Source organism: Asparagus officinalis, chromosome 4 (assembly GCF_001876935.1).
Source record: "Asparagus officinalis chromosome 4, Aspof.V1, whole genome shotgun sequence".
Taxonomy (NCBI): domain Eukaryota; kingdom Viridiplantae; phylum Streptophyta; class Magnoliopsida; order Asparagales; family Asparagaceae; genus Asparagus; species Asparagus officinalis.
Window position 1 is genome coordinate 59,571,622 of NC_033797.1, and position 20,641 is coordinate 59,592,262.

At 35.9% G+C, this 20,641-nt stretch overlaps 1 protein-coding gene across 3 annotated transcripts in view; it reads left to right on the top strand.

Moving 5' to 3' along the window:
- The window catches only part of LOC109837535, a 22,994-nt gene continuing 4,305 nt past the window's right edge, over positions 1,953-20,641 (top strand). The window contains exons 1-10 of one of the 3 annotated variants that reach the window (XM_020405826.1): positions 1,953-2,234; positions 3,002-3,060; positions 3,306-3,414; positions 3,871-3,977; positions 5,605-5,673; positions 6,609-7,244; positions 16,933-17,459; positions 17,595-17,659; positions 19,272-19,351; positions 19,597-19,701. In XM_020405826.1, coding sequence (XP_020261415.1) covers positions 2,084-2,234; positions 3,002-3,060; positions 3,306-3,414; positions 3,871-3,977; positions 5,605-5,673; positions 6,609-7,244; positions 16,933-17,459; positions 17,595-17,659; positions 19,272-19,351; positions 19,597-19,701 — 1,908 coding nt within the window. In that variant the 5' untranslated portion in view covers positions 1,953-2,083. The remainder of the gene's footprint in view (positions 2,235-3,001; positions 3,061-3,305; positions 3,415-3,870; positions 3,978-5,604; positions 5,674-6,608; positions 7,245-16,932; positions 17,460-17,594; positions 17,660-19,271; positions 19,352-19,596; positions 19,702-20,641) is intronic. The other 2 variants (XM_020405827.1, XM_020405828.1) reach the window with 2 other exon arrangements.

A 20,641-nucleotide genomic window follows, 5' to 3' on the forward strand; every position in this document is an offset into this window, starting at 1 on the left:
TGTAGGATGAACAGTAGTGTAGAGAACCAAATTTAATTTATTGTTTATGCTATAGTATTTAGCTGTAGCGTGAATAATAATTCTTTGGATTCTCATTTAAGTATAGATGAATAGATTACCTTTAGGGCAATGGATAATGGATAAAGAATATTGAGATCCTCTACTAATGCATAGTGTTCCTAATATCTCCTAATAAAGATATCTTAGTTTTTGATTTATCAATGAAAGGCCAAGATCTCATCTGAGAGAGAGAGAGAGAGAGAGAGAGAGAGAGAGAGCTCTACATTTCTATTCATTTTCTCTCTTCGGCCACACTCCTCTCTATCTCTCGATCTGCCCTTTATCTATTGTCCTTAGAATATTAGTTAGCAAAACCCTTAGCATTGACTAGTAGTAGCCCAGTGTTAATGTATTGCAGCGTGTTAAAATGCTGCTGCTTATTAGGTAAAACATGATCTCCTTTTTTGCTAATCTGGTTGACGTTTTTAGTGTCCATCTCCTTTTTTTACTTTGTTTGTTAATTTAATATATATTAGATAATTACTTTTTAAAGTATTATCGAGTCTCAAATGCAAAACAAACAGACTGACAAAGTTGCCATTATGAAACCAAATGAGTGACTATGTTTAGCCATGTTTATTATCAGTTGGTAGTGATCAAGTTAATCAAGTCACTTTATCTTCATTTTCACATAATCAAATATTTGTCATGACAAACGTAATTCTACAAGAAAGTATAATGGGATAAAAAATTGGCGATGGTTGATGAGAAGAAAAAGAGAAACAAATGGCTACTCACCTCTCTTATTTCTAAACATGGATGTACATAGTTTGGACTGTGCAATGTTTAGTGAAGGTCACTAATGTATTGGCTAAGAAAGCTGCTAGTATGGGCTCTACTTCCATCATCTACCTATGTGTGTGTATTTCTATACAACTTTTTATTAAATCTTGCTGACATGGTGGTAACATGGTCTTATCAAGTCATTGTCATGTCAATAGAAATTAAGTAAAAGTTCAAGTTTTTTCGACTGTATCACCGTCACACCAAAGGGGAGAAAAAGAAGAATGTGAAATTAGAAGTTTATTCTTCCACATCATTGACACGTTAATAAAATTTAACAACTACTTTGTAAAAAAAATCTACATTGAAAATATAATAACTTTAGGAGTCTCACTAGTTACTTTCAAAAATTCAAGTAATATTTGGTCGTTATATAAAAAACCTACACTAAAACTTAGACCTTCAATTAGTGGATAGATTGAAGTCCCACGCTAAACGATTCAAGAGCATACAGAAGTACACAATATCATACTAACAAACCACAAAACAGAAGAAAGGGTCCCACATCTAGGACTGAAAATTAAGTTATAAAAACCGAGTTAAAACAGTAGCTAGAGACGAATGCACAGCCATCAAATTTTGGGAAATCTTTAGACAAAGTCTCTTTTTTAATTTTATTAACAAAATCGACTCTTTTTTTATTTAATTAGTAATATCGATTTTTTTGCCACATTCAGTATGACTAGTTAAAAGGAGATCGATTTTACAAAGTAGAGTTTTTAAAATATAATGAGTTATTAGTCTCATGTATTTAGTGACTACTAATCACAAGTTAATTAGATGCTTAAGTATACACAGGACTAAATGACCAATAGTCATAAGATTAGTAGCCATAAAATACACAAGACTAATAGTCCATTGTATTTTAAAGATTTTATTTTATAAAATCTTTCTTCTTTTCTTTTTGCTGGTCATAGGGACGTGATAGAAAAGAGATAGATTTTGCTAAGTAAATAAAAAAAGATAAATTTTATTAATAAAAGTAAAAAATAAAAAAAATGTCTTTTTTAAATTCGCACGTGAGAAGCCACTTTCATTCCTTCTTCCTTACCTAATTACTTTTTTCCTAATTTATTTTATTTATAATAATCTTGTCCTCACGAGTGGACTTAGCACTCAGTCGACTGGTCTCGGTCCTAAATATCATTCTCTCGCCCTTTCTAATTGTTCTTCAAGCTCTCGCATCTTTCTCTCTCGCAGATTCGCATTGAAATCCCTCTCCTTTTTGTGTTGGGTGCTAATGGGTTCTCTGAATCCTCGTCTTTTGGGCCTCTTCTGTTTATGGGCAGCTGGGTTTAGCCTCTGCCAGTGCAAAGATCAGTCCTTTCTTATTTCTAGCTTTCGCCTCAGTGAAACTTGGCTCAGGCCCTACGATTGGCAATATATCAGAGGTAAAATTTGATTTTTTTTTTAAATTTTCCTTCTTATTTGACTGTTTTATGGTGTGATTTATTATGGGGTTTTGTTAAAAAATTTGATTTGAGGCGTTTTGATTTGGACTTGTTGTTTGAAGGAGAGAGGTAAGGTTCAATCTTGCTAAATTTTTGGCGGTGTGATTTATTATTTGCATTAGAGGAAAACATTTTTTTAATTGCTTGATAAGAATCTTTGTCGTGTTTAGATGAAAGGCCCGTTGTGTGTGATTTTGTGAAAATTTGATCAACGACCAGTTATGGTTTCTTGCATTCAAATAAACTAAAACTTTAGAAGCAAGACATATTGTATGTATTTTAATACTTAAAACTTAAATTGTGTGGCAATATTGGGTTTATTTGGTGTTAATCCCACATTTGGTATATAAAATTTATTCTAAAAACATATTATTTTTCTCTATCGAGTTCTATGCCCTAACCTTTTAGCTTGTGTAAATGGTGGGTTCCGACTTCCGAAACTGGCATTGAGATTTTTATCTAATATAATGAATTGGTTAATTATGTATGGCTGCAGTCCATGGAGACAGAGGAGATTTTCTTACCTTCACTTATTATATCCTTTATCATTTGCTTTTTTCTCCCCGTTTGGTTTCTCTATGCCTTATAAAGGCGAACAAGGAATTTTATATTAAATAATCATATGATGTTGAATACCCAGCACCATCATCATTATTATTATAGTTATATATATGTTCTATTAACCTTATACTTCTGTATCGATGCAGTTGACGTTCCACCATGGTTCTCCTCGATGACATTGACTTTTGTATCTGATATTGAAATTGTAAGTATTCTTCCGCATCTAGTAGACTGTTATATTTTCACCCAATAAAAATTGAGGTTCCAGTGCTCTCGGAATATTCTGAGCTGTACATTTGGTGAAAGATTGCTTGTTTGACCAATTTTGTTAGCAATCGTTTTTGGTCGTAAAGCTTGATTTACTAGGGCACTGCCACAAACAAAACCTATTTGAACTTTGTCCCGTACTAGTTGCGTTGTTTGCTTATGGATTGACTTTTTACCTTACAGAGTAAGGGCAATATTAAACAAATTCCGAAGAGTAATCTTCCTTTGATATGCTTGAAAGATGGCAGCCCTCCTATTCCAGATATTTCAGAATCTTATTTGGATAGTTCATGTAAGTTCCTTTTTTAAAAAAAAATAACTTATCGCGGGTCCCGGACAGACCTGTGAATTTTATTAGTGAAGATAGCATAACAAGCCATTAAAACAAAAGGGGCGCTGAAGGATTGTTCTTTGGATGCATTATTCTAGAATTATCCCGAGACAATACAAGATAAAGCATGCCAAAGAAGATTCTGAAAGCCCTAAAGAAAAACATGAGACAGTTCCGTTCGCTCGGTGCTATCGCCTGTAGTTTCTTGTACTGATCACTCTCCAGAATGATAAATATGATTTGGTTAATATGTTTTATGAGAAACTTCATGTAAGAACATTTGTCAACCTTAATAAAGTTTTCTTCACTTATATACGTGTATGTGTGCATTTGCTTCTTATGACCTACTTTTGAGCTGGAATAAGGACAATGTTCAGATGATGAAGTAAATTTAGTTAATATTTATCTTTCTTGCAGTGTCAAATTTTCTGGTTAATGGATCCTTTGGTGGTCCCCAAGCAATCAGAGTGGAACAATGCATTCCATTTCGGAAAAATGTGACAGTTGTTTTGTCAAATGAACAGGTAATTATTCCTCAGTATGTGAATTTATCAGTTGATCAACTAATTTATACATACCAGCACTTGCGAGAAGCTGATTAATTGAAATTATATGCTTACTTTATTTCTCTAAAGTGCTTATGGGATTTATTTCAACATGTATACTTATATTAATGGAGATACAAGTGAGGTGCAGCTAAAACGAACCTAATGATTACGAATTGCAAAAAGCTGGTTTCCTCTTTAAGAACCCCATCAGCTCCACATACTTCTACCTTGTTAAATGCTTATAATACTAATATACTTCATGCCTAAAATTAGGAGAGAGCCAAAGTTTTCTCTTGGTAGGAATCAAATGCTGACATCTGTGAAATTCATTCTGCCATCAACATTTAATTTAATTGATTTTGCTGCTCAAGAACTTCATTGATTACTTAGATTAAATAGTTTTTCAGGCAAGGGAGATCAAACCTCATAAACAGGTCATCTATGTCCACAGATTCTTCATAAAACAAACATTATATATCTTTTTGCTTAAGTCAGCACAATACCTGCAAATCGTCAGACACTCACCTCACTTTATACCAATGCCTTCATCTGAAAACTTGTTATTCATAAGGTAGTGAAGGTCAGGTGTATATAATATATTGCAATTAGATGTCACCACTGTATTTACACTATTTTGAAACTTTCCATGCAAGTCTAATGCATACATAAAGAGCTTTATGAGATGGTGTTTACACAATATTTTCAGACTCCATTTGTTCTTTCCATTCTTTCTTTTGAGTGGATTCTCCCTTTATTTCTCATAGGTGGGAACACAGATACCCAACATGTAAGGAAGTTCATTTTTTTCTGAGCACGTCTTCCTTTTAAGTTTTAAATTTGTAGTTTTAGTTTGATGTCTACCTTCAGACTGGGCATGGTCCTATGTTACTTGGGTACTTCTATGATGAAGCCGTACCCATACCCAACACGTACCGACACTTATCCGTTCCCAAACTTCATGGACACTCCTTGGATGTGTTCATACATTTCCCCAAGCATGTACTCAATCATGCTATATATGTTTTAATTTAAAATAGTTGTCATACACTTCTTGGACGTACATCCTGCACTTCATGTCAATTTTTTAAGACTCGTTAGACATGAGTCCGGTTGTTTCAGCCGGTATCTAAGTTAAAAAACTATGACGCAAAAGGGTGTTTTGAGTGTCTAGTTAAAAAAAGACAGTTTTCAATTTGTAATAATCAACATAATAAAAAAAACTTTATACTATGATAGGAAATTAAATTCAAATAGTACATGAATTGAAAAATAATAATGATCTCATGTAAATTATTAATTTCAATATATGTATGTACCCGTGTCCCCGTACCCTACATTTCATCAATTTGCTATGTCTCGTACCCGTACCCACACCTGTACTGGTACCCGTACCCGTTTCCATGCAACTCATGGAGAGGTTCACTTTGGATACTGCTAAGAATTTTCTGAGCTACTTTCTGTCGATAAATGTGCAAGGAAATGCATTTGTCCTTATTATCTTCTCAAGTTATCTTGGGAAGTCAATAAACATTTTATTCATGTTTGGCTTGGTCTTCAAGCATTATACAACTATAATTTGCAATTTTTGAAATATTTTCTGCAGATAACTTCAGGGGTATGGTACTTTGGTTTTTTTAATGGCCTTGGACCTGCTAGAACTCAATCGAAGATGGTATGTTAGATAATCATTACTTTATGATGAAAGTCTTATGCAATGATGTTAATGTATATTCTGTTGACAGATTAAAAATTAACTTTTTCTTGATGGATTGAAAACTAACTTTGTAGGTGTTAATCAACTTTCCAGCAATTAATAACTCTTTACATATCCCTAGTACCTTTGACTATACAACATGACACTATGCGTGCGCGCACACACACATACATGCAATTAATTTTTTTTAAGTGTAAAGTTTGAGCTTAATTTGAAAGATTTGAAGTAGATGACCGAAACATATTTTGTGCAAGTGCTGAGTCAAATTTGAGCTAAAGCTTTGCTTCTTTGTCTGAAAGTAAAGATGACCAATGAACTGCCTTCTGAAGGATTGACACCATTTCGTTGACAAGCTGGTTCTTATCAATTTTGGCTAGTTTCGACTTATTTGACCTACTGCAATGTCCCGACATCATCTTTCGATATGTCTAACCTAGATTGTTTTTGGCATTTGATGTCAAGGGTGAAACTTGAACATTTTAACTTGTTGTAACACTGGTCGAGCTTTTAAAGCTATTTTCTAATTTTACTACCTCTTGGATGACACTTCAGAGCCACCATTTGTGAATTTATCTTGAGTGAATCCTTTAGTGAGGCTTACTATACTGTATCAAGGTATTGATTCAGGTTCTCCATTCGTGTTTTAAAAAGTGGGAGATTGCTCTCTGAGGATATTTTTGCTATGATTGTGATTACTTTCTCTCTTTCTCACACTATACTTTTTCCTTGTTATAATTGTTATTGCTTGCATTAATTATCAATTTCTTATCAAATCATGGACTCAGAATTTGCATTCGACATTACTTTTCTCTGGGATTACAAGAGTAGGGTAGTACCTCAATGTAATCTTGCAGAACCTTGATGATGAAATGTTGACTTGTGACAAATTGCAGATTAATCGAGGTCATGCTTACATGTTCAGAACCAACATAATTGTGCAAGGCTGTTCCAGTTCAGCAATATGGGGTCAGTATTGTAACCAGAGTATTGATATGGTTACATGTTCTCAATCATCTACCGATAAACCAAATACTACAGAAGGGAAAGAATTGGCATCAAATTCCAGTATTTTCACAGAAGCAGAAAATATTATGAAGTGCACAAACCCTATTGAGTCATCTTGTCTTGGTTATGGGGAATTTAGTTTCTACTTTCTGGATGTAGTTAATGTTGCATCTCAGTTTACAATCATTGCTACTGATTTCAAATTCAATCAAACATCCTCCGCCAATAGTTCAGTAGTTTTTAATGGAATTCATCTAATGTGTTACGCTCGCTACAATGCAATGCCACTTAGTACTTTATATGATTATTCTGCTGACATAAGCAGAAGCCCATTAATTGTGAAATCTCCAAGAATTGGAAGATGGTACATTGCCATTCAGGTTGTTAACCGGAAAAGAGAAGATACAGTGATTGAAGAAAATTATCCTGAGGGTAACATGTGCTTCTCTTTCGAATGGAAAGTACATGAATGTCTTAGTGGAAAGGCCGGGCTCAACTGTTCATGGGAAGCGCACATGCTTCAGGTAGAATATTTTGCAATTATTGTTTTCCATCTGGATTTACTGCTTTCTATGTTACTTTTATCCTATAGATCTACAGATTTTATTGATGCATGGTTCTACTAAAACAGTGAACTCGGAAATAATACTTGAAAATTTAGTTCCCCTTTTTTAAAAATGGTTCTAAGTGTTTTTTATTAACTAGTATACTGTACGTGCGTTGCATGTGGACATAATAGTAGAAATTTCGATAAACGGCATGGAACATATATGCCTTCTCCCAATCACTTGGTTGATGGCTTGTGCTATTGTCTTAATACTGTACTTTGCGATATGCATCAGTAACTCTTTTCTTCTAATGACATAATGTGTGATTCACAACATTTATTAGTTCCCTAACCTATACCATTATGTGCTCCAGAGTGTCATAATTTTTTACAAATTTTATGTGAGTGTGAATAGTTAAAGTAGATAGTACTTGAATAGTTAAGTTAGATTATCAACATTTATTAGTTAATTTTTTACAAAATTTTATAAATTTTAATAGTTCCCTAATCTATACCATAAATGCGTGATTCACAACATTTATTAGTTCCCTTACCTATACCATTATGTGCTTCAGAGCGTCATAAATTTTTACAAATTTTATGTGAGTGTGAATAGTTAAAGTAGATAGTACTTGAATAGTTAAGTTAGATTATCCCTCATTAATTCATAGTATTTGCAATTGTTAGTCATATATATAAAAAATTATATTGTTTTATTTGCATTGAAATATAAATTGTAGGTACTTGAATATGAATAATTAAATGACAATATTTTCTCATTTGTTCATAGTATATGCAATACAATTAGATGGTGCTATTGTGCACATTGATCGATTACCAGATTCCTTGAAACAGTTCCATATGAATGATAGGAACTATAATTTCTCTCTAATATTTGCTTCGAACCACTTTAATAGAATCACTTAATAGTATTATTATTTTAATGGTTTTATTCTTCAAAAAATGTGTACATATTTTCTCCTATATTTTCTTCCTAAAATAAGTATCATAAAAGATTCTACAAATGAGCAGACAAAGAAAATATGTAAATGAGGATGAATACATTTCTAAAAGATTAAAAAATGTAAAAATAAAAAAATGAATGTGTATCATGACAAAAAATGAAGATAGAAAAGGTGCATATGAAGAAATTGAATATAACATCATTTTTCTACTGCATAACCATGTCAAAAACTGTCAAAAACTTTTGAGAAAGATGAGGTTCAGAGTGGTTCATGCACGTTAGCTTGTTAAGGACAGGGGCCCTGGCGGGTGGGAGGACGCAGGTAGTGGAGAGGGAGATGAGCGTAGTGGAGATGGTGAGCATGGATAGAATGTGTTCATTTTTGCAAGAGATTGGTTGTGATTTGTAGTGGTTAGTAGGAAGATGAATAGTTGTAACATTCTTATTTATTGTAGTAGTATAGTGATAATTAGTGAGAATTGAGAAAGATAATGTAGGAGATTAATATGTTAATGGGACGTTATAAAAATATAGTTAATTTAATTTATGGTGAAATTATTTGGGGGTTATGTATAAGTATTTAATGGGGGTTATGTATGTATAGGGTGTGATTTATGAATGCATATATGTGTTTTATGCATGCATATTTGTGTTTAATGGATGCATGCATGTGTTTTGGAGGGCGTTTTTGGAAGAAAATGTGTTGAAATCATGGAAAGAATCATGTAAATTAGGGATTGAAATCCTAGTCAAATCACATTGAATTAGGGATTGATTTGTACTATAATGGACTTAGTATTTGGGATTAATGTAGGCTAATTGGTAGGGAAATTTACGGTAGGCAGATTTTTTTTTCTTTTTTTCTTTTTTGCTTGGTTCAATAGTTGTATAAATTCAGCTTGTGTACCCAGATTTTTTCGTCAATGAAATACAAAAAAAATCAATCACATTCTGGTTTCATGGTATCAGAGCTAGGGTACCTTACCCTAGCTAAAAAAATATGTCGAAGAATCCTACCAGTAAGGATTCGATGTCTTCGTCTTCAACTGCGCCCGGAGGCCGAACAGAGGAGATATCATCAATGTGTTCAAATCTGTTGAACAACGTCTTTTCAACTCACCACGGAGAAGCTAGATGGAATTTTTTTTGAGAGTGGGCCCAATCAATTAAGCTCGTGATCGATGATCGATGGCAATGACGAGGGGAAATTGAGATATCTAACCGGAGATTCAAAGAAGCTTGCCTCAACTGATGCCACCGCCTTGCAAAAATGGAAGTCGAAAAACTCAATGGTGACCACATGGCTCATCAATTCGATGAAACCCCCCATTGGAAAGACATATCTCTTCTTATTGACTGTCAAAAATATGTGGGATGCTGTCCGGGAGACCTATTCCAACGCTGAAAACTCTTCTAAAATGTTTGAGATCAAAACCCGTTTCTAGCAAATGAGACAAGGAGAAAGGGATGTGATCGACTACTTCATGCAAAAGACAATCCTATGGCAAGAGCTCAACATGAGTTTTGAAGAAGAGTGGGAGTGCCTTAATGATAGTGCTCGGTACAAAAAGAAGCTTGAGAATGGAGGAGTGTTTGAATTCCTTGCAATTGGGTCAGGCCCAAACCAAAAGAAGGGGCAACCATGGTGCGAATATTGTTTCAAACCTGGCCACGTGACAGAGACGTGTTGGGATATACACAAGAAGCCCGTTGATTGGAAGCCCGGATAAAACAATAGAAACCGAGGCTATCAAGACACGACTGAAAAAAAAACTCGGGAAAAAGGAGGCAATGAGGCCGCAACACGTAGTGGCTTCAACTTAGAGCGGTTGGATCAACTCTACAAACTCTTTTCTAGTTTCCAAACCGGTCAATCCTCATCCAGTTGGATCAACCCTACCAACTCTTTTCTAGTTTCCAAACCAGTCAGTCCTTATCTAATATCCCAACCGCTTCATTAGCCCACAAAGGTAATCTTTTATCCGGCCTAAAGACCTTGTCCCATTTTAAAACACCTTGGTTTTTTGACTTAGGAGCCTCTGATGATCACATGATGGGCTTTTATAATCGATTTTCGTCATACCCACCTTGTGCTAGCAATTTGAAAGTCAAAATTGCAGATGGTTCCCTTTCATTAGTCGCAGAAAACATATTAAAATTTCTAATTCTCTAACCCTAGAATTGGTTCTTCACATTCAAAAATTATCCTGTAATCTCTTATCCATTAGTCGACTTACAAAAAATTCTTTCCTGCTCAGGGTTTTTCAGGACCTATCATCAAGGAAGACGATTAGCAGTACTAAGGAATGTGAGGGACTACTAGTTTGAGGAGGCTGATAGGGGTAAACATTGTCAAACTGCAATTTATAATTTTGCATCCTCTAGGGATAGTAAACTTTTATTATGGCATTTCAAAATGGGACATCCTAATTTCCAATACTTGAAACATATGTTTCCATCTATTTTTCTGAATAAAGTCTTACAGTGTGAATTTTGTGAACTTGCAAAACATTAACAGACACCATTTCCAAAATCAGTATATAAACCAGCCAAACCATTTTTCCTAATTCACAATGACCTATGGTGACCCTATCGTACCCCTAATCGAAATCACACAAAATGGTTTGTGACATTCATTGACGATTATACACGTGTTTTCTGGACTTATTTGTTCAAAAATAATAATAAAGTTTGCCCAACTTTCATCAATTTTCATCTGATGATCCATGTAAGCAATAAAAATTACCTTAATTCCTAGCAAAGAAGCTCAAAACTGACAAAAAAAACGCTAATATCTCTCAAACCGTAAGGAATTTAGCGAAACAGACAAGAGCAAATCGAACCCTTTAGGGTTGGTTTGGTCGGCTCCGTCTCGTCGAGATAGTCGATTTTCATATATAATTCGTCTAATTCCGACTTATGGTTTAAAAGTTATGACCCGTTTTTCACAGCATATTCTGAAGTCCGCTTGCAAGACTAGACTTCACCTGAACATTGAAGTTCGCCTGTAATGCTAAGTTCGCCTGACAACTTAGCTCGTCTGAACTGATTGAAGCTCGCCTGATAGCTTCGCCTACGAGATTCGCTATGCATCGAGGCTCAACATCAGAAGACGAGGTTCGCCACGTAACGAGGCTTAACATCAAAAGACGGGGTTCGTCACGCAGCGAGGCTTAACATCAAAAGACGAGGTTCACTGCGTCACGAAGCTCATCATTAAAAATGAGACTTTACATCAAAGACGAAGCTCGTCATTGAAAACGAGGTTCGAAGCTCGTCATTGGATACGAAGTTCGAAGCTCGTCACTGGATACGAGGTTCAAAGCTTGTCATTGGAAACGAGGTTCGAGGCTCGTCATTGGAAAGAGGTTCAGAACTCATCACCAGACGTAAAGCTCATTAGTGAAGATGAGGCTCGTCATCAAAGACGAAGCTCGTCATTGAAAACGAGGTTCGAAGCTCGTCATTGGATACGAAGTTCGAAGCTCGTCACTAGATACGAGGTTCAAAGCTTGTCATTGGAAACGAGGTTCGAGGCTCGTCATTGAAAACGAGGTTCGGAACTCATCACCAGACGTAAAGCTCATTAGTGAAGATGAGGCACGTCAAAAGAAAATTCACAAGACTTGCTACGCAGTTGGACTCAGCTATCGAAGACGAAGTTCGTTGGTGAATACGAAGCTCGTCAGACAGTTCGCTATACTGCAAAGTTGGCCTTAGAAGACGAACATCGTTGCATATTGAGACTCGTTCAATCAGATGAACTTCGCCATGCAACAAGGCTCGTCATCCGCGGGAGATCTAGCTGTAATGACTCCGAAAACCCAGTCAGCCATGTGAGCTAAATCAAAGGAGTCGATTACGTCACGACTCCACGATTTCAGCGCATCAGTTACGCCACGACTCCACAATTTTAACGTATCAGTTACGCACTAAAGGCCTATAAATAGCTATGAGTAGCTATAAAAAAAGGGGGAGGCAGACGAGGAGCACGAGAGGCAGAGCTTTGGCATTCAAGATTGAGATCCGAACCTCGGTTCTAACAATCTAAGCCATCAACAAAGTCTGATTCTCTTCTCGAGTTGAAGCGATCTTGATCTGATCGTCAACGGGAAGCAAGCTCGACGAACAAAGTCTGATTCTCTTCTCGAGTTGAAGCGATCTTGATCTGATCGTCAACGGGAAGCAAGCTCGACGTGAGCATCGAGAGAAACATCCTTTCGTCACCAAGAACCCACTTTTAAAAGAGAAGTCGAATTAACTTTCTCTTCCTCTGTAATCGAGAGAGTGTGTGAGTGATTGTAAGGGGTTCGTACTAAGTGATCGAACTCATTTCTTAAAACAAGGAATTTAATCGTCAATTTTTTGACCCTACAATCCAAACACAATTTCAATCACAAATTCAAATGCTTCGCAGTGATAATGGAGCTGAATACTGAATACTTCAGTGCAATCTTGGGGGATTATTTATCAAAGATCTTGTGTCGATACCCCTCAACCAAATGAGGTTGCAAAACGGAAAAATAAACATCTGTTAGAAGTTGCACATGCTTTGATGTTTACCACAAATATGCCCAGAATATTCTGGGGGGATGCCAGCCTAATAGCCACCTTCCTCAATAGAATGCCCAGCCGCATCATTTCATTTGAAACACCAATGCATAGACTTTAAAAAACTTTTCAAGTCTTATCGTGTTTGCATCACTCCCACTCAAGGTGTTTGCTTGCACAGCCTTTGTCCATATTCATCCTCATAACCGGAGCAAACTTGATCCCAGGGCTCGCAAATGTGTTTTTGTTGGCTATTCTCCCACACAAAAAGGCTACGAGTTTTTTGATCCCTTAACAAAAAGGGTGTTGGTTAGCCATGATGTGACCTTCTTTGAGAACATTCCTTATTTAAAAAAATCCGAACTTCTGGGGGAGAATATGAGTGAAGCCCGCCTTTTGGAGGATTTGGATTTTGCTGTACCCACATCCAAAACTATTCTAGCATCTGAGCCTACCTCAAACACTGGACTTGTCATCACAGATCCTGAACCTGCTTTACCGTCTCAAGATCCCGAACCTGCTCCATCGTCTTAACCTAGTCCTGAATTCATTGCTTTTGAACCATCACTCCATATCAACCCATTTTGCCATATGTAGAAGGAAACTTAAACTCAGGGGGAGATACAGAAAAACGAAAAGCCAAGGAGATAATTGTGTACTCAAGGAAGCCGAAACCAAGGTACAGGGAGCACCTCATGTCCGAGGCACCAAGAGAGTTAGAACCGGTGGTAGCTCCTTGTCCTCCTGAATCATCATCAGAGTCACTTAACATAGATCTGCCTGTTTCCCTCAGGAAAAAACAAGATCATGTACTCTTCACCCGTTGTCAAAGTATATCTCCTATAAAGCTTTGTCTACTAAAATACAGGCCTTTACCACTCACCTTGATGAAACAGAAATTCCAAGGAATATACAGTAGGCCCTGGAGGACCTTAGGTGGAAGAAAGCTGTTATGGAGGAGATGAAAGCTCTGGAAAAAAATGAGACGTGGGAGGTGATGGATTTACCTAGAGAAAAGAGGCATGTTGTCTGCAAATAGGTCTTCTCTGTGAAATACACAGCTGAAGGGAAGATAGAACGATAGAAGGCTCGACTAGTTGCAAAAGAGTTTACACAAATTGATGGTATCGACGACACTGAAACATTTGCACCTGTGGCCAAGTTAAACACTGTTCGTGTGCTTCTATCTCTTATTGCCAATCTTGACTGGACTCTACAAGAACTTGATATCAAGAATGCTTTTTTGAATGGAAATCTAGAAGAATTCTATATGACAATACTACCAGGTTTCTGCAAGAAAGGCGAAGAAAACCAGGTGTGTAAACTGAAAAATCTCTCTATTGCCTCAAACAGTCACCGAGAACTTGGTTTGAGAGGTTCATGAAGTTGATAAAAGATCACGGATACAAATAGGTGCGTTCTGATCACACATATGTTCTTCCATGAAGATAAAGACAGATTGAAGACAATATTAATTGTGTATGTCGATGATATAATTCTCATCAGAGACAATCTGGTGGAGATGGAGAGACTCAAGAAAATTCTAGCCTCAGAATTTGAAGTAAAAGATGTGGGACAGTTGTGGTATTTCTTGGGAATGGAAGTGACCAGGTCAAAAATTGGCATTAGTGTCTCTCAAAGGAAGTGTGTTCTAGACCTTCTGGCTGAAATGGGGATGCTTGGATCTAGACCAAGTGACACACCAATTGAGGCAGGAAAAAGATGGATGATGCTGGTAAACCAGTAGAGAAGGAAAGATCTCATAGGTTAGTTGGCAAGTTGATTTATTTATCTCATACCAAACCAGATATTGCCTTTACAGTCAATGTGGTAAGCCAACACATGCACTCATCAAAGGAGGTACACTTGAAGGCGGTTTACAAAATTCTAAGGGATCTCAAAGGATCTTCAGGCAGAGAATTGCTTTTCAAGAAGGATGAAGACAGAACTGTGGAAGTATTTACAGATGCTGACTGATGCGAAACGGGGGAGGGGGTCTATCAGAATCAGCGATTTAATTTAAACAACACACTGTTTTGTCAAAATTCATGATCTTCGGTAGGAAAATAATTAAAACAATTAACGCGACAGATGGATTTTAATCAGATTTGCAACGATAGTCATGAACAATTCCAATCTCGAATAATTTAATCACAATATTCATTATCGTTGTGCAAGTTCTACAATCAATATTAAATTTCAGCAGTCACATGTTCAATTATTCTCAACTCACAGATTTAGTTTAAGCAGTGAATATATGATAAGAATTTAGAGATGTAATACTCATGCAATTAACTAATAAATTGAAATCAACAGAAAAATACCGAGTTGAGAGAAGCGAAACCTTAGTAGATCACTATTTAAAACTGTTGAAAGAAATCCAAGGCCCATTAGCTTCTACAGTGAAGCCCAAAGCGTAGATCACTATTTAAAACTGTTGAAAGAAATCCAAGGCCCATTAGCTTCTACAGTGAAGCCCAAAGCCCATAAAATCCACAAGTCCACTCACGTGAAAAAATAGTTTGTCCTGTTAACCTGCTATGCTTTGCTTGGATCTGAAGAAAAAAAAGGAAGGAGCGACTTCGGGAGGGTCTCATTTCTCTACGAGTTCTTTGATTTGAAATCTGACGGAGAAAGGCGAAACGGTCTGTTCGACGATGAGGAAGAACGACGAAAGAGTGCGAGATCCGACGACGACGCGAGCAATGACGAGAGGCGCGAACGATGTCCGAGGACGAAGAAGGACGGTGATGGTCGTCGACGAAAGGGAATCTGATGTCGACGAGGTGGCGGGACGACGCGGGCGACGTAGTCATTCGGAGGTGAAGGAGAATAGGACGTCGGCGGCGTTGCTCGAAGGAGAAGAGGGCGGGGGAGAGGCTATGGTTGTTCGGCTGAGGAAAGAAACGACAAGCACTAGCCTAGGGTTTCACACCCATCGGTTTCACACCAAATTAAGCCAATGTAATTTTTTATTTCATTCTTCAATAATTCATTGATTTTCAATAGTCTCATACAACCTTATTTATAAAAAAAAACTACGTGCACACAACGTGCAATAAAAATAGAAACAAACAACAATCCCACAAATCACTCAACTAAAATTAAACTAAATTTTAAATTTCAAATTTCAAATTTCAAAATTCAAAAATATATCAACTAATCAAATATTGTTATTTCTTGTCCTCATTACTGACTGGGCTGGATCAGTTGAAGACAGGAGGTCTACCGCTAGGTATTGTACTTATGTCTGGGAAACTTGGTAACTTGGAGAAGTAAGGAACAAAATGTCGTAGCAAGAAGTAGTGCAGAGGCTGAATTCAGGGTTATTGCTCAGGGAATATGTGAAGGGTTGTGGTTAAAGAACCTCCTGGAAGAATTGAGAATTACAATGGAATCTATTGTGATAACAAGGCAGCCTTCAGCATATCTCTCAATCCAGTTCAACACGACAAGACCAAGCATGTGGAGGTTGGCAGGCACTTCATCAAAGAAAAAGTTGAGAATGGAACTATATGTTTAACATATATCCCCACCAGAATAGACTGCAGAAATCTTCACCAAAGGGCTACCTCAACAAAACTTCAATGATTGCATTGGCAAGTTGGACATAATCAACATTTATGGTCCAACTTGAGGGGGAGTGTTGAAATCAGGGAAAGAATCATGTAAATTAGGGGTTGAAATCCCAGTCAAATCACATAGAATTAGGGATTGATTTGTACCATAATCGACTTAGTATTTTGGGATTAATTTAGGCTGATTGGTAGGGCAATTTATGGTGTGCAGATTTCTTTTTTTTCTTTTTTGCTTGGTTCTGTAGTTGTATAAATTTAGCTTGTGTACCCAGATTTTTTTGTCAATGAAACACAGAAAAAGTTAACCCCATTCTGGTTTCAAAATGCTTTAACATTCTACACACTTTTATGTAATAGTATATAAGCTAATATAAGATTAATATACTTTCTAATTGTCAACATGAAAACCTGCCATTAATGTCCTTTTATATTCAACATACTTATGTCTTTTTAGTTTCTAACAAACATAATCATTTTCTCGTTGCAATGTAGTTGTCAAATGAAGAACACAATTCATAAGCTTACTTAATTAAGGGCATTTTCATTTACCACCTGTAAGTTCTTGAGTGCAGAGAGTTCCGAGAAGAGGCTCAAATACTCCTTCTGAATCTTATTATCTGCCAATTCATGAAGGTGCATTAGTGGAGATTGATCATGATGATTTCCCTTTAGATGGCCTCTTGACCAACTCATCGTCACAAGATAGTGCATGGACATACTTTTTCCTCGATATTTCACAAGGTGCTGCTGGAGCTAATATGCATGTGCAGCTGGTATCTGAGGCGAAATTGACATATGAAGTTTATTCAAAGCACAGTGGTCTAGCATCTAGCGATTATTGGGATTATTATGTTAACAGCAGAAGTAGTATCAACGGATCAACAATATTGGCCCTAAATGATTCAAGTGAAAGAAAGATAAACTTTTACATACTGTATCCAAAGGAAGGACTTTGGTCTTTTGCAGTTAAACATCCTCCCCTTACTCATCACAAACAACAGACTACCATGTCCATTAACATTGTGGGGTGCCCCAAACACTGCTCTTCTCATGGACAATGCCATTATGCTGTAGATGAAAGTGGAGGGACATTCTACAGGTTTCTTTTTTCCCCCAGGAAACTATGTTTTTAAATTTTTTTAATTCTCATGGACAATGCAATTAACTGTTTGAAAGTTCTACAACATGCAAAAATTTTAGCATATTTTAATGCTAGTTTTTCTTTTCCTTTCAGCTACTGTGCATGTGATCGTGATCATGGAGGCTTTGATTGCAGCAATGAACTTGTATCCCACTCAGGTAAGGAGTCTAATGACTTCTATTTTATATATTCAATTTGTATGTTAAAGAATATGTTCCCTAGTATAAAATAATGTAATCTCATTAGCTTTAAGTAAATTTGATGTGGTTTAATATCATTCCTATAGTTTTCTCAAAAAATATTCGAAACTTAAAAAATCATGTCGGTTTAAGCTAAGGTTTGAAAACTGGTTCCCCTATCAACATACCATTCTTTCTTTATGATCAATATGGTATCACAAGAGATTTTAGACAAGGATTCTAGTACTTTTAGTATTTACATCTTCAATAAATAAGTTTTTACCATAAATATAATCGATGAAGGGTAGAATAACATTTGACGAGATCTATGGGTGATGCATTAATTTTTCAAATAATATGATATTCTAATTAGTAATTTAATTTATCTAGTATTAAGTGGTACTCTGATTGATGAATGCAAATCCCAACCTATGTGTTCTATTACTTGACACTTGAGGTTTGATGGATATTTTGGAAATTCTTTAAATGTTTTATATATCTAGACATATCAGACGCTAGTTAGTTAAAGATTTTATTGCATGAGCATTAACTCATATGAACATATGTATTTTTAGTATCTACAACATACCTGCACTCTGAAATTTTAAGATATTCATATATGCACCTCTGTTTCATCATATCAACAGCCCGTAACCTTACTAGTGCAACATAAATATAGCATAACTAAGTTTATTCATCGAATATGTTTCTGGTCTATATAACATGATTTTATTTAGGATACTGAATATGAAATGTTAATGATTGTTTCATGTCATATTTCTTTCTTTCTTCTGTTTCTGTTTATTTGTGTTGGGCTCTTCCTGTGAGTGTAAGATCCAGTAACAAATCATGATAAAGAAAAGTCTTTCTCCCAAAATTTTGGGGTCAGCCACATTTATTTTCTCCAGTCAGCCTGATAGGGTCAATCTTCTCCGAATTAAGTAGTAATTTATATCTAGTCATTGTCCTCAGCTCTCCATCCTTGTTCATTTATGTCTAGCCATTGTTCTTATTGCATCCATCAACTCATTCCTACTCCTACCTGTCATGCTTATCTGCTTCACATATTATTTCCAGACCATCTCAAGTTATCTTTGAATAACTTGATCAAAGCTCTTTTTTCAGATCGTTATCTTTCTATGTCGGTACGTAACCTGAACAAGCCTTGTGATTGATGGATTTCATTGTTAGTAGTTTCATTGATTACTGTGCAATTTGATAGTCTTTGGTTCTGCTGTTAGTAAATTAATAATAACTCGTCAATTCTAGCCTTTTTCATGTTTTGGTAAAATTGCAAGTTTTAGTTTCCATCAAGTATTTGGATTTCAAATAGCCACATCCAGTTTAAGGGTAATGTGGACTTCACATTTGCAATCTCTAACCAGTTTGTTGACCTGTGATCTGCATAGTAGTGGCTAAGGCACATAAATAAATTTTGGTTGCTTTCATAGTGAAGATGATAGCTTGACAAATAACCCATTCAGCATTTGGTACTCCTTTCTTGCATTGTTTTACATATGTTAAGCCAATATGTTTATCTCAGTTTAAAGAAAATTTCTAGTGTCAACCTAATATTTGTTTGAAAATACAGGACATGTTTGGCAATCAATTTTTCTTATAGCATCAAATGCAGCTGCTGTACTACCCGCATTTTTAGCCCTTCGTCAAAAGGTATTTATTGATTTTTCCTTTAGAATGACATTTTTTAAAATATTTCTGTAGTCTTGATTTATCCTAACCTAACAAGCAGTAAAGAGATAATTTTCTCTTTTATGGCGACTTAGGTAGTTGTTAGAATTATATTAAATTTCACCTTGTACAAGGAAAAGAACAGGATGGAAATCCACTTATTTTTCTCATTCATGATGTGTAGTCAACTTGATATTGCTAAAAAGACCTCAATACTCAATTCTCAGGCATTTGCTGAATGGGTTCTGTTTACTTCTAGTGGGATTTCTAGCGGGCTATATCATGCTTGTGATGTGGGCACCTGGTGTGCTCTCTCTTTCCATGTGTTACAGGTATGCTCCTTACACTGCTTCTATATTCGTGACGGATAACAAATTAGATTTTAAGAAAGTTCAGTAATAATTCGTTGATTGGTTACTAGAAAATATAAATTTGAAATGAGCACAATTTTGTAGTATTTTTTTTACCCTCGTACCAGTTAGTAACTGGAATATGAAACTAGCTAGTGTACTTTGTCACAAGTAATATGGAAATGTTTATTGCAACAGTGCAATATTCTTGAACTTAATAAGGCGGCGAATGTTTTAAGCTTTCTTTCTCTCTTGTGAATGTTGGCAACAAGCCCTGAAAATAAATGAAAGGAATATTAGTATTTTCAGGAATCCAAGTTATTTTTTCACTAGGCAGTACCCATCAATTTTTTGTAAGGTGAACAAACTTCAGTCAAAATTAAGTGTGGTTCTTATCTTATTATGCCAACAGTTTCCATATTTCATACTTGACAAAGAGGCTTCTGAAACATAAGATTAATACCTTGTTGTCCCTCACTGGCTTTATGAGTTAACTGCATCTGTCTTTCCCCGTAACTTAAGATATCGGAATAATCTCTAGGGAGCATGGAAATAAGGTTTGATATTAATCAGAAATTTAACAGCTGCTCATCATAGGGCCTCAGAGATATATACTGACCTTCTGAACTATGTTAGTCATTAGTTTTCAAAATAAGTATAGAGTTAAAATAACAGGATTCCTTTTAAAACAATGGATCTGCTCAGTTATGTACTTGGGGAATTTTGTTGCTTATAGGAACTTCTATTTTCATGCAAGATTTTCAATGCAATATGTGTGCATATGTAAATCTGTTGTATTTCTGTCATCCATGTTTGCATGTGTCCAAAGTATTGTGTCATTCATCTTGTTGTGACTGCATATTTAGATTGATCTTCCATTTATCAAAGCAAAGGATATTTCTTAAAACAAGAAGTGTATTTT